Source organism: Balaenoptera musculus, chromosome 10, assembly GCF_009873245.2.
Source record: "Balaenoptera musculus isolate JJ_BM4_2016_0621 chromosome 10, mBalMus1.pri.v3, whole genome shotgun sequence".
Classification (NCBI taxonomy): Eukaryota; Metazoa; Chordata; class Mammalia; order Artiodactyla; family Balaenopteridae; genus Balaenoptera; species Balaenoptera musculus.
Genome location: NC_045794.1, coordinates 72,599,929 through 72,613,844, shown reverse-complemented (window position 1 = coordinate 72,613,844; position 13,916 = coordinate 72,599,929). Strand labels below are relative to the sequence as shown.

At 31.3% G+C, this 13,916-nt stretch overlaps 1 protein-coding gene across 1 annotated transcript in view; it reads right to left on the bottom strand.

Moving 5' to 3' along the window:
• Positions 1-212: 212 nt before the first annotated feature.
• The window catches only part of TMTC3 (transmembrane O-mannosyltransferase targeting cadherins 3), a 63,745-nt gene continuing 50,041 nt past the window's right edge, over positions 213-13,916 (bottom strand). The window contains 4 exon segments of the mRNA XM_036866474.1: positions 213-4,344; positions 7,528-7,754; positions 9,477-9,646; positions 10,926-11,029. Of these exon segments, the coding sequence (XP_036722369.1) occupies positions 3,530-4,344; positions 7,528-7,754; positions 9,477-9,646; positions 10,926-11,029 (1,316 nt within the window). The 3' untranslated portion in view covers positions 213-3,529.

Sequence of the window (13,916 nt, the reverse complement as noted above, 5' to 3'; positions counted from 1 at the left end):
TAAAATTTCACATTTGAGTTTGTCTCATTTTCTTAACTGAGTTTCTGTCACTCTGGGTTGGAAATGTATCACTGTTAGGAACTAAATTAACATGTATCTTTCTCAGGTCATTGCTTATAAAATTACCCGCCAGCTCTTCTTTCTTTGTGGGGGCAGAAATTTCTTGATATGCTATTATATTTTTCATTTTAACACTAAAAGGCAATTCAGGATAAGGTTTTAAAAAGTATCAATTTAATACTGAATATTTAGAAATATGGTACACACAGACACCACAGTAATGTAAAATGCATACAATTATCAACTATTTTACGAAAACTTAACATGGATGGCTGACATCTTCCAAAAGATAAAACTCTAGGCAAAGGTACCAGATATATCTGAGTTTTCATTTTAAATACGATTTAGTCATGCAGACAATTAGGTTTTTAAAAAAATAAATATGACAAATATATGGATTTCTGAAGTATAAACTGACATACAAATCTATATATTTTCATAATATTTTTCATTAAAGCATCCTTAAAGAAGCATTCTGTAACATGAAGTTGAGAGCTCAAATTAGATGAAAGGCATGAGGTTTTAATAGAACTGAGTAATTCACATACCAAACATCTACATAAAAGTAAAGACAAAATTGCAAACATATTTGCTTTATCCTCCAAGTCATCAACTTCATAAAATTACTTACTGGAATAATTATTATAAGATAAAATTCCCAATTCTGAATGTTAGTAAGGACACACATATAGGAGCACTATGAGAAAAAGTTAATTCTTCCTTCTGAGAAGGAGTGAAGGAGTAGCATAATTGTCCCTTGGGGATTGTCAAAGCTTTCCTAGAACTCCGAGGGAGTAGATTCTTTTGTAAAACAGCAAGAACTAAAACTACATCCCCTTATTAGTACATAAACCTATGATAAGCTTTCTTTTTCAAACTTACAGATGCTCACAACTGTGAAACACAGGTTAGTGAATTGGGCTAAAATGTCCCTACCCTCCATTTCCCCCAAATGGCAGTTTCAAAGGAAAAACTACCCATTGCCTTTTTCACCTGAACAGCTTGAATAAAATTTATATTATGAATGTAAAGAGAAGAAATAATCACCTCACACATAAGCAAGCTTGATGGAACTTAAGATGGAATAAATACTAGGTATCAGAAGGGCATATTCCTTATGGAAGTTAAAACATCAAAATTAATTGGATTATATCACTAATTTAAAAGTTAACACGGGAGAGATAAGAGGATTTTCTTGAAGGAATTTAGAGCAGTGGTCCCTAACCCTGACTACAAATTAGAATCACTCTGAGAGCCTTTGGAAAAACTGAAGCATGGCTCTACCCATAAGAAATTCAGATTTAATTGTTCTAGGGTGGGGTCTAGATGATTCTAATATGAAATGAGGGTTGAGAAACACTGATTTGGAAAAGTTATTGATTACTCAGGGTGAATTTGATTTAAATAAATTATTCAAAATATGAGCACTTCCCACATTATAGGCACTGTTCTAAGTGCATGTGGAGAAAATTCTTTTTACTATAAAAATCATTGGATATTAATATATCTTTTATCTTTTGAATAGTTACATAATTTTACTAAATTATTACTCAAAGCTTTTATTATGGTCTGCTGTCATAAAAGATTTCCTTCTACTTTTTTGAAATATCCTCACTTGATATAATAACAGAATAGATCAAACTCAAACTTCTTCTCAAGATATATGTAGAGAATGTAACAATAACAATTTCATTTTTCAAGTCATGGTATATGAGGTATTCTCCACCTTATATCTGGAGTCACAAAGCTATAATTTAAAAACTGAAATCAGGTATTGCTTTAGTGAATCAAAAATGTACTACCAGTGGTGTCAGTGCTTGCTTTATATTGCCTAAAAAATAATCTATGACAGCGCCTCAGAGAACCTAGTAAGAGTAGGTCTTTAATGCAGACCATGTTTCTTATGACCTATTTATAAAACATCCTTTTAAGAAAAAAGTTACAGGAATATGGTTTTTGAAACATAAGTAGAAATTAATTATCTCAAAGGAACAGAAATACAGTTTTTGAAATGCTACATAATTAGAAATTAGTTACTATCCCAAGATGATAGCTTGAGATTTAACATTTTAAATTAAAGCCAACTTTATTAGGTATTATAAAACGCATTTTAACTCATGAAAAAAGTCAGATTTAATAAATTTGATTTGTATCTACTCTTCAAACTAACATTTTTCAGGTTTAAATTTGCTAAAACCAACTGACTAATTTATTAATCATATACTAGGCTAATTATCTTTTTTCTAGCTGGACAACAGGCCAAAAATGATGAAATTTTGGTTAAACCATAATATATGCATGTATAGAAAAATGCAATAGCAATTTATTTTCCATACTTGATGGACTTAAAACAGCGTTAAATTTTTTGTGGAAGCTCAGCAGTCAAAATAAATATTTAATAAAAATATACACCATAAGATATCAAGAACTTAGTGTTTAAAAATAAACTTTGTCACATTGTTTTGCCTTCAGTTAAACAGGACTCAATTTAGGTATCTAAGGCATCTAAGAATAATTAAGGTATGTTTTTGGAAACAAAATTAAAATTCAAGTAACACTAGAAAGATAACACTAAGATGAAAGAGAAACTTACTATGTTTTAGCTCAAAAGTTTAATCAAGTTATAGTTACTGGGACTTCTCAATATGACTATGACCCTAATAAACAGGAATAGTTTGGGAAATAAAAGTCAAAGAGTCATGATTATGTGGTTCATGCTGCGAAACCCTCAGTACAGAAAAAAATGAAAATACAGTATACATGAGCACCATCAGAAATGTGTGTGCGTATATGTATTTAAAACTTTACCTGATTAAAAATTGCCATTTAGAGTGAAGTTAAGGACAGGCACACAGTTATGAAAATACATTCTTAAGCTAACATGTCATATGACTTATTTTAAAATGTTTAATCTGGCGTTCCTTCTAAAAATCAAAAAAAGAATACAACATAAAGAAAGCCAGCCAGTATTCTTTTGTAGTGCAAAGTCCCTTAGAAATAGACGGTTACTGAAGAAAAAGAATGTGTTCAATAAATGTTTTCAAATCCATAGTCAAATTCCAATAGTTAAAGGAAAAATGAAGTTAGCTAATAAATATGAATTCACAGAATAAACCAGCACATGTTGGATTTGCCCCCATGGGATTACCATTCAGGCCTCAGATTGTTTTTAACTGAGGGTAATCAATATTATTCTGCTGAAAGAATCTTTCTTCTATAAGAAAAGATACAAATTTGCCACCTGTAATTTCTGCTATAGTCACCAAAACTCTAAAAACTACTGTCATATATAATACATACCCTGGGGTAATGAAAGGGTCTTTAATGAAAATCTTATTTTGATCCTACGTAGAGGCAGCTTATGATAGACTGCTAGTATCCTTGCTATTTTTCAAAGCTCTCAGTATAAGTAATCACATGATATAGACTGAAGTTCTTTGAAACCACTGTCACGTGATAAAGGGTAATGCTATTCACCATTTAAAATACGTTCAATCTCTTCTAGTCTTTTTAAAGCAGCAACTCTTTTCTTCTCAATTTCTTTGATTTCTTTTGTTGTTTTGTGGGGTGTTTCTTTGTCTGTATTTTTTCCTAACTGTTTGTTGGATTTCAACTGACTTTTATTATCACTTGTTTTTATTATCTGTGTGGGTCTGGGTTTACTTTTGATTTCTTTTTCATTTTCAGTTGGAATTTTGTCTCCTTCTATACCTGAAGTCTTACCAGCTGGGAATACTGGCTGTTCTACAAAACTAGATGAAGAAATTTTATCCCTGACTATACTCAAATGGCGTTGAATATATTCTTCATGTGGTGCTAATGCCAATGTTTCAACCAGGCATCTTTCAGCTTTTAATAAGTCCTTCTCTTCAAAATAAACAACACAAAGATTGTGTTTTCCTTGCACATTGCTTGGATCCATCTCCAAAATCTTTTCAAAACATTTTTTTGCTCCAAGTATATCTTTCTTTTGATTCATCAGAATGTCTCCTTTTAAAATGAGACCTTTGATATGATCAGGATGGTATCTGAGTAACTCTTCCAAGATTGGCAAAGCCATTAATTCCTTTGCAGTCTGAGAATACAAGAGAGCCAGATTAAACAGAGCACTTCTGAAATCAGCTTGTAATTTTATGGCTTTCTTCATCCACATCTCTGCTTCAGTGTCCTTTTTGTCATCCATGGCAAGCATTCCTAGATTGAAATAACCATTAGCATCTAGTGGCTCCTCATTTACATAGCTTAGAAGTCGTTTTCTAGCTTCAGGTCTGAGTTTAACCTCACCTAAGAATTGAAAAAGAAAAAAAATTATATTATGAGCAAATGAATAATTCTGAGGAACAAAGCCACTTGCAAGTATTTATCTAGATTACAAAAAGACAGCATCAAAACAATTAATTGCCGTACCTAAATTAAAAAACAGAAAGAAAAAATCTCAAAGTTTTCATAGGAAAGACGTGTATGAGCACTGAAATGGTAGCTCATTTCGTTTCCTTTAAAGCAGCAAAAGTGCCTCAAAAACTAAAAGGGGAGCCAAAGCAATCTTGAGGGAAAAAAACGGAGCTGGAGGAATCAGCCTCCCTGACTTCAGACTATACAAAGCTACAGTAATCAAGACAATATGGTACTGTCACAAAAACAGAAATATAGATCAGTGGAACAGGATAGAAAGCCGAGAGATAAACCCACACATATATGGTCAACTAATCTATGACAAGGAGGCAAGGATATACAATGGTGAAAAGACAGTCTCTTCAATAAGTGGTGCTGGAAAACTGGACAGCTACACGTAAAAGAATGAAATTAGAACACTCCCTAACACCATACACAAAAATAAACTCAAAATGGATTAGAGACCTAAATGTAAAACCGGACACGATAAAACTCTTAGAGGAAAACATAGGAAGAACACTCTTTGACATAAATCACAGCAAGATCTTTTTTGACCCACCTCCTAGAGTAATGGACACAAAACCAAAAATAAACAAATGGGACCTAATGAAACTTCAAAGCTTTTGCACAGCAAAGGAAACTATAAACAAAATGAAAAGACAACCCTCAGAATGGGAGAAATTTTTGCAAATGAATCAACAGACAAAGGATTAATCTCCAAAATATATAAACAGCTCATGCAGCTCAATATTAAAAAAACAAACAACCCAATCAAAAAATGGGCAGAAAATCTAAATAGACACCTCTCCAAAGAAGACAAACAGATGGCCGAGAGGCACATGAAAAGCTGCTCAACATCACTAATTATTAGAGAAACGCAAATCAAAACTACAATGAGGTATCACCTCACACTGGTTAGGATGGGCATCATCAGAAAATCTACAAACAACAAATGCTGGAGAGGGTGTACAGAAAAGGGAATCCTCTTGCACTGTTGGTGGGAATGTAAACTGATACAGCCACTATGGAGAACAGTATGGAGGTTCCTTAAAAAACTAAAAATAGAATTACCATGTGACCCAGCAATCCCACTACTGGGCATTTACCCAGAGAAAACCATAATTCAAAAAGACACATGTGCCCCAATGTTCACTGCAGCACTATTTACAATAGCCAGGTCATGGAAGCAACCTAAATGTCCATCGACAGGCAAATGGATAAAGAAGATGTGGTACATATATACAATGGAATATTACTCAGCCATAAAAAGGAATGAAATTGGGTCATTTGTAGAGATGTGGATGGACCTAGAGACTGTCATACAGAGTGAAGTAAGTCAGAAAGAGAAAAACAAATATCGTATATTAACGCATATATGTGGAATCTAGAAAAATGGTACAGATGAACTGGTTTGCAAGGCAGAAATAGAGACAGAGATGTAGAGAACAAACGTATGGACACCAAGGGGGGCACATTGGGGGGTGGTGGTGGTGGGATGAATTGGGAGATTGGGATTGACATGTATACACTAATATGTATAAAATAGATAACTAATAAGAACCTGCTATATAAAAAATAAATAAATAAAATTAAAAAAAAACCAAAACGAAAACAAACAAACAAACAAAAACAAACTAAAAGGGATGAAATATCTCCTGATAGTTTAGATTCTAACTGGGAGTAGACGAAGAATAGAGAATTAAGAGGAAGAGGCATGGGATTTGCCAACAAAAACATAGTTCAATCTTGATTCTGTTAATGTTATGACTTTATGCACTAAACAAATTATTAACTTGTCTGGGTTAACCTACTGAATTTTCTAATAATTACATGAGATACATAAAAAATGCTTAGCAAATAGTAACTATGACTGGATAAACAAAATGTTCTAATCTTATTAAATCAGATATTTTTTGTATGTTATTTAAAATTTTTTAGGACTTTTCAAAGGTAAAAATACACCATTATATATAAAGCTTATAAATATAAATCAGGTTTTAGGAAACAAATATTTATTGAGATAATTTCTATTGCAAATAAATACAAAGAAATTCAATTTCTAAAACTACACACCCCAGGGTGCAGTCTTGTGTCAGATAATGGTCACCTTTCATGATTACTAAGGTTAGCTAACTTTACAAAAACATTAGTTTCCTAAACTTAGCTTTTTTGAATAACAGGCATAAAGATCTTCCTCTATTCTTTTATGTGACAATATGATAAATAAAGAAAATGTGAAATTTTAAGGCTTAAGTTCTTATCTTGGACTAGTTACTAACCTAGCCATATAAAGTTAGGGTAGTTATTACATCTGTTTGGTCCTCACTCTCTAATCTACAAAACAGATGACTGGCAAAAACAAACTCAAAGGCCCTCTTTAGCTATAAAATATGATTTTATGATTCTTACATTTTTTGCAAAAGTTTTATAAAAGTATCTAACAATTAATAGATTTTTCCAAACATAAAAATTACGATTATAAATTATATATATTGCCTTCTGAAGCAGTACTAAAATGTATCAAAGATCCTGATTTATTGTGATGAATAATTTAGTTTTGCTAAATTTATAGAAAACACAGGAAATTATAATAACATCTCAGAAAACAGAAAACATCTCAGAAAACTGGATACAAAATGATATCAGAAGTATTTGGACTTATAAATCAAGAGAAAATAGAATACTATTTTGTCTAAAACATATAATGCTCTTGGCTCCCTAGAAATAATTACCCAAAAATTTTTACAAATTCAGATGATCTGAATAGTATATTTATACATAAGATATATTTCCATGAATAAAATGACAAAATAGATAAATATGGCATTGCTTAATAGATTGTCTGAAAAATCAGTTTTAACATATACCAGAAGAACTAACAATTAGTATTGTCATATATGTTAAGGCTATTACTTGAAAAGTTTACTTCAAGTATTTTAAATATTCCTATAAATTATTTACGCAGTTTTGATATAAACCATCCATTCATAAAGTGTTTGCTGCGGGTAACATTAGGTTTTATTATATTTCAAACTAGAATACGTTTAAATATAGAAATATTTTGAAAAAACATACCTGATTCTTGCATTAATATAGCAGAATTGAATAATGCTAGCTTATGCTTTGGATTTAGTTCTAAAGCATGATTAAAGTTTTTTAGGGCTTCGTTTGGTTCTTTAAGTTCAATATGAACAATCGCCAAGTTGTACCAAAGATCTGCATTGTTTTTGTCCAGCTCTAGTGCTTTAAGATATGTTTCTTTTGCTTTGACAGGTTTATTCATTTTTAAAAGCAATTCTCCTCTGTGGAAAAATCAAACACAGCTTCACTTACGTTACCATGTCAGTCTATACATACTATTTTTCACAAGTTTTAAGCTTTTCCACATATTCACAGCTTTCCTTTTAACTTAGGTTCTTAAAATTTTCTTTTAAAAATAACTGAAAATGTCCTTAAACCTGAACACATTAGTTTAGCAAATCTGGCTTGATACGTTTTCAAATATTATTAAAGAAGGAAAAAGCATGCCTGACGCTAGAGGGTAAGATGTTGGGAGGTATCCAAGAAAGGGGAACAGAGAAAATATATTCTTTGAATATATCTTGAAAAACAGCAGACTAGTCTACATCAGAAAAATGATAGCAACTAGAGTGGGAGATCAATTTGTCAGGAGATGAAGTAACAGCATTTGAAGGAATATAAATACAGTAGTGATGGGGAAATTCCAGTATTCAAATCTGTTAGCAATGTCTCACTACACAAAAAGCAGAACATTAGAAATTGTTTACCCCTGAAAATTATTTAGTTTTCTTCGAGGTATTCTTATAAAATGACCATTCGTTTAAAAAAAAAAAAAAAAGGAATTTAAAAAGCCGATCTGGTAGGACTGAAGGGCAATAGCGCCACCTGTAGATACTTTTGAGGAACACATCTGGAACTAATGATCACAGTTTGAAAATCATTTTACAAATCATTCTAATATGGTTACATTTTCTGTTACAGAGCTTTAAAAAGTCATTTTTACATATGTGCAAATCAGTTTAAGTACTGAAATGAGAGTTACTTTTATTATAATACTACTCTTTCCTGAAGTATTAGCATAGGCATGAAATAAAACTATTAATATTCCCAATTTCTAGAGTAAGTGTCCAAAATGTGATTTTTTTAAATGCAGAGATTATTAATTCTTTATAAATTAACATATGACAGGTTTTATTTATAGATACAACCCCAGTAAACTTAGTGAATTTCAGCAAGCACTAGATAAGGCTGAACAAAGACAGCTTCCAGCTATGAACGGATTTTATTTCAAAAACTTAAATTCTGAATGCATTTTCCCCATATAAACAATGTGACAAATTATAATCAGGTTTCTGGAGTAGGCTGCAAAACAAAGTTTAACATAAAATTTTCCTCAGGTACAATACAAATGATAAGACTTACATGAGAAAATATATCAAGTTCCAACATGTATTGCAAAAATTTTTTTACTGGCAACTAAAAAGTTTCTTTGTAGTAACAATAACCAGTCAATTCTCAGTATTAATTTAAGAAAGCTCTTGAGAGTTCGATATTATATAATTATTTCTTAATTAATTTTATATATAATGATTTCTTAATTATACAATGATTTCTTAATTATTCTATAATAATTAAGAATAACTTCTTGTAAAAATAACTTATTTTCTAAAAATTAAGAATTATAAATGGTAAATTTCAGCTGTTTTAAATAAAAATGAATTTGGTGATGAGAAGCAAATGAAATTAAAGAGGAGCTTTTCTTACCCTTCCTTTTGTATAAATAAACCTAAGTTTGCTATTATAAGTTATGGACTCCCTTGTCAATTTAAAATCAAATCAATTAAATTTGTTAGTCTAAAACAGGCTATATTTCTATGCTCTTGGTTGCTAACTAAGATTTACTAGAAGAAGAAAAAAAAGCCAAATTAGTCAAAATAGCTTAAAAGTATATGCAGATGCAGCTTTAATCTTCTATAGTGAAAGCCTAAAGCGAACTACAACACCTGCTAATGTAAGCCTGCTTGAAGTCGGGTCTCATGCTTATTGCTTGTCGGTACAGCTGATCCGCTTCTTCCAGTCGGGACTCATTTGCTCGTATCAGGTTGGCCAGATTAATGTAAACATTTAAGTGGTTAGGTGCAATTCTGGCTGCATATTTTTTACCAGGAATAATCTGTTAAAAAAAAGTGTTTTTATAATTTGACATTTCAGTACCAAATAAAATCTGAAGTAAGCAGTCCTAGTGTTTTATTTAAAATTTACATAGAACATAAAAAGATACACTGCAATACTAAAATAATACAAAAAAAATGTGAAATAATCTGCAGTATCCACAAAATGTAAGTAAAATAATTATTGTTTAGTAGCAATGAAGGTTGTATTTTTTCATTCATGCCAGCTCAATAGATTACTGTTAGATTTTTATATATGTATTATTTTATGAAGTCATAGAAATCAGAACTTCTAGAGGCTAAGGTCACTTGGTATGTTTGAGTCAGACCAGGAATAGAACTTGGATCTTTTCTCTCAGTCTACTGTATTTGTTACACCATGTCACCTTTCATGTTGTCAGCAAAATATTTCCTGGTTGTGATAACAGGGTAGTTAATTTTACTTCAGAGTTATACTAAACCCTCACTTGTTTGGTGGAGTTAGGAAATAAAATTCTCTAATTAACTGATTATTCGGGTTAAGTAAAGGTTATTATATATAATATATATGAACCCAAATTCTCAATGAACATAATAAATTATATCTGATAAAAATCTTTATTGAACACAATTTAACTTTAGGATCTTAGGACTGAAATAATTCTTAATGTATCATGTGGTCCAACTCTGTTTTTAAAACATTTAGCAAACTGTCAAATCATTTCAATATTACTACTGTTATTAATACAATATTAATATAAACTACAATTGAGAAAACTGTAGCCCAGGGTAAACTATCTTTGCAGATTACACACAGCTAGCTGGCCAAGGGCAGTATCAGATTTTCTAACTTTGACTTTGCATTGTGGATATCCAAGAAATCTTGTACTTGTGACATTATAGCAAATGATGGGCACAAGATAGCAACAGAGATGTATCCACTCATTTTATCACTTTGTTTTCTTCATTTATTTTTTGATAGGAGTAATGCTGAATTCAGTGCTTATTGCACATAAATAAAATTCTTTTCATTTAAAGTCACTTAACTCATAAATAACTTGTAATCAAAAATATCTAAAATTCATAATATAATTTGGTTTTCACAGACTAAATTTTAATTAAGTGAGCTATAAAAGTAAATGTAATCTTTTATAACACTTACAGTAATAGATGGTTCACTGGACAACTTACTTTTAATATCAACAAATTGAAGAATAGATAAGGATTTTCCATCTGGATAATTCTATTCAATATGGACATCTAGCAGACATGACACAATAGAAATAATTTATGACTACTTACTTGAGGCATCAGCGACTTAGCCGTCATATAAGATTCTTCAGCTGCTTTGGTTCTATTTAAATTTTTATAAGTTCTTCCTACATTCATGTGAGCACCAATATCATCTAAAATTAAAAAAAAATCATTTGTTGGCAAATACACTAAATAGTATTCAATGTAAACTACTAAGAAGACATGTTTCTAGCAACAAACACACTAAATCAAAAGAATGCAAAAGGAGGCAATAGGTCTTGCTTCCTCCTTAAAGCTCTTCTAACACAACTTATTATAACTTATGAGCAAGGCTACACTAGAAAATTATTAAATAAAGTACCATAAGAACAGAAAATATACATATGACATGAAAAAACTATTTGAATGGCTCCTGGAAGGGTTAAGATATGAGAGGGGAGAAATAAAGGTAATGATTAAATTTACATCTTTTTTTCCCACTATATTTTACTATCCTATACTAAGGCTTACTCCTATTTCCTTAATCACACAGGTTTGGAATTCACTCAAAAAGTATGGCTCAACTCTAAAAGCAAAAAGGATTTACAAGTGAAAAGGATCACCATGATTACCAGAATTATTTCAAGTATTATAAATAACAAAAATGAATCCATGGTGGCATAGGGGCAAAGAGCCTGTGAAAAAAACTTTGTGACTTTGTTTTTAAAAATTTTTGTGAATGTGGTTGGAGTGCAAGTTATCTGGATTCTATAGTATTACTTAAGATGCAGCAGCCCAGATCTCTTAAATGATGATACATTCCCATATAATTTAATTAAAACTTTTAAAAAGGTTGTCTTAATATCGAATCCTCAGCAAATTTATTCAGGGATAGAAAAATATACAATTTAAATAAAAAAGATGAGGGTTCATTGCACACTAGTTTTAAGATATACTTCCCAGTAAATATTTCAAAGCTTTGGAATAAAGATAGAAAGAAGGGAGATCTTAAATTAGACAAATTTTACTCAACATGAATCTCTAACAGACATGACAAGGTTTCAAATTATGATTACTACTTGCCTGTGACACCGATGATGATATTGCAATTGTGGAATAGTTCTCTGCCTGCAACTCCCAGGACACATAGGGGCCAAGCATATATATTTTAGGCATTCCCCTAGGAGGAGAGTAACAGTCCTAAGATCTTGCTAAATTATGTTTCAGGTTGGCAATTGTGTGCACTGCACAAAAACTGTCAGATGCCATATGGGTTTAGTTAGAGAACTAGGGGACAGGATTGGGGGAAAGAGGTTGATTTCCTGTTTTTAGACATTTTGCTGAATCTCATGGGGTCTCAGGAGGCAGTCAAGCCAAAAAAAAAAAAAAGAAGAAAAGAAGAAGAAAAAAGGCTTCCCAATACTGGCTGCAATTCAGAATACTTGTGTAGCTTTGAAAAATTCAGATACCTTACCCTACGCAGCTCGATCAAAATAGAATCTTCAGGAATAGGATTGCAAAAATGTTTTTAAAAAGTTTCAGAGGCAATTCTGATGTAGAGCCAAGGTTGAAATACATTGCATTACCAAGAGCATATAGAGTTTTTGCTCTTATAAAGCTCTTTTTAAAAAAACTTTTTTTATTGAAGTATAGTTGAATTACAGTGTTGTGTTAATTACTGCTGTACAGCAAAGTGACTCAGTTATACATATATACATTCTTTTTCCTATTCTTTTCCATTACGGTTTATCACAGGATATCGAATATAGTTCCCTGTGCTATATACAATAGGACCTTGTTTATCTAAGCTCTTTTTTTTTAAACATCAGATAAATCTATACCATTTACTATAGAGATCAGAAAGTTACCCAGAAAAAACTAAGGGTATATAGAACCTGAAAAAATTATTTATACAGTAAAAATTTAATCTAAGAAAAGAATAAACTGAAAGTTTAAGTAAATAAAAGTGAAATTATGTCAGGTAAGTATTTAAAATGTTAGTGAAAGGAGCCCCAACCAACCTTAGAAAAGAGGTTATCCATTAGGATGAAAGACAAGGCAAATTACTACCTACTAATCAGGTTCTTAGAACTATGGCAAGGAGATACTGTCATCAGTGAAGACCACAGACACTAGAGTAAGGCACCCTTACTTTCTCAAAGAACAAAGATAGCAATTAGATAGCATTTAGCATCAAAAAAACTACACAACCCAGCTAATAAAATGAAACATAATTTTTAAGCAATTTTTAAAATAAGTTACAAAGTTTAAGATTCTAGGAGGAAACAGCATTACTGGTAAGGTAAATCTATATTCGAAAAAAAAAAAAAGGTAAGAAAGCAGGCAAGATATAAAAATCAATTACATTTGAATGACTAAAAAGCTACAGAATTTCAAAAAACAATCTTGCTATTATGAGTGCCCTATCCAAACCAACAGCAACCTGAATCTAGCAGTCTGTCTTTAATTCAATGTAAACGAGGACTGGCAAATATCAGGCAACTCTGTGCCTAATATTCTTCAGCTATCAACAGTGAAGTTAAGTACTGTCACACTGATGGCCCAGGCACATGTGTTGCTTTCCAGTTATTTCCTATGCACAAATTTGTCAATTTATTTAAAAAGATAAATTTATAAATGTCTGGAAACTCCTGAAAACTCTAAAAATCATTTCTACCTTGATGGCATCAAAGTTGAACTACAAGTGCATGATTATTTTCGTTTCAAAGATTTGAAGTTAGATAAAAATGAAATCATTGATTTTAAGGCAAAAATAAACCTTGGAGAAATCTGGTGTTTCTCGAGAAAAACCTACCCTCGTCTTATAAAGGTGTTTATGGAAACTGTAATTCAATTTGCAAAAATTTTATCTTGTGAATTGATTTTTTTCAAAAAACTTGTAACCACCAAGACAAACAAACAAAAGACCGTAATCAACTGTTTGTCTAACATGACATTCATGTCGCCTGGTCAAAGACCATTGTATAGTTTATATTTTTATTCTGGCTAAGCAAGAAAAGCCTTCAGACTGAATGTCTTTTTTTTTTTTTTAAGCTACTT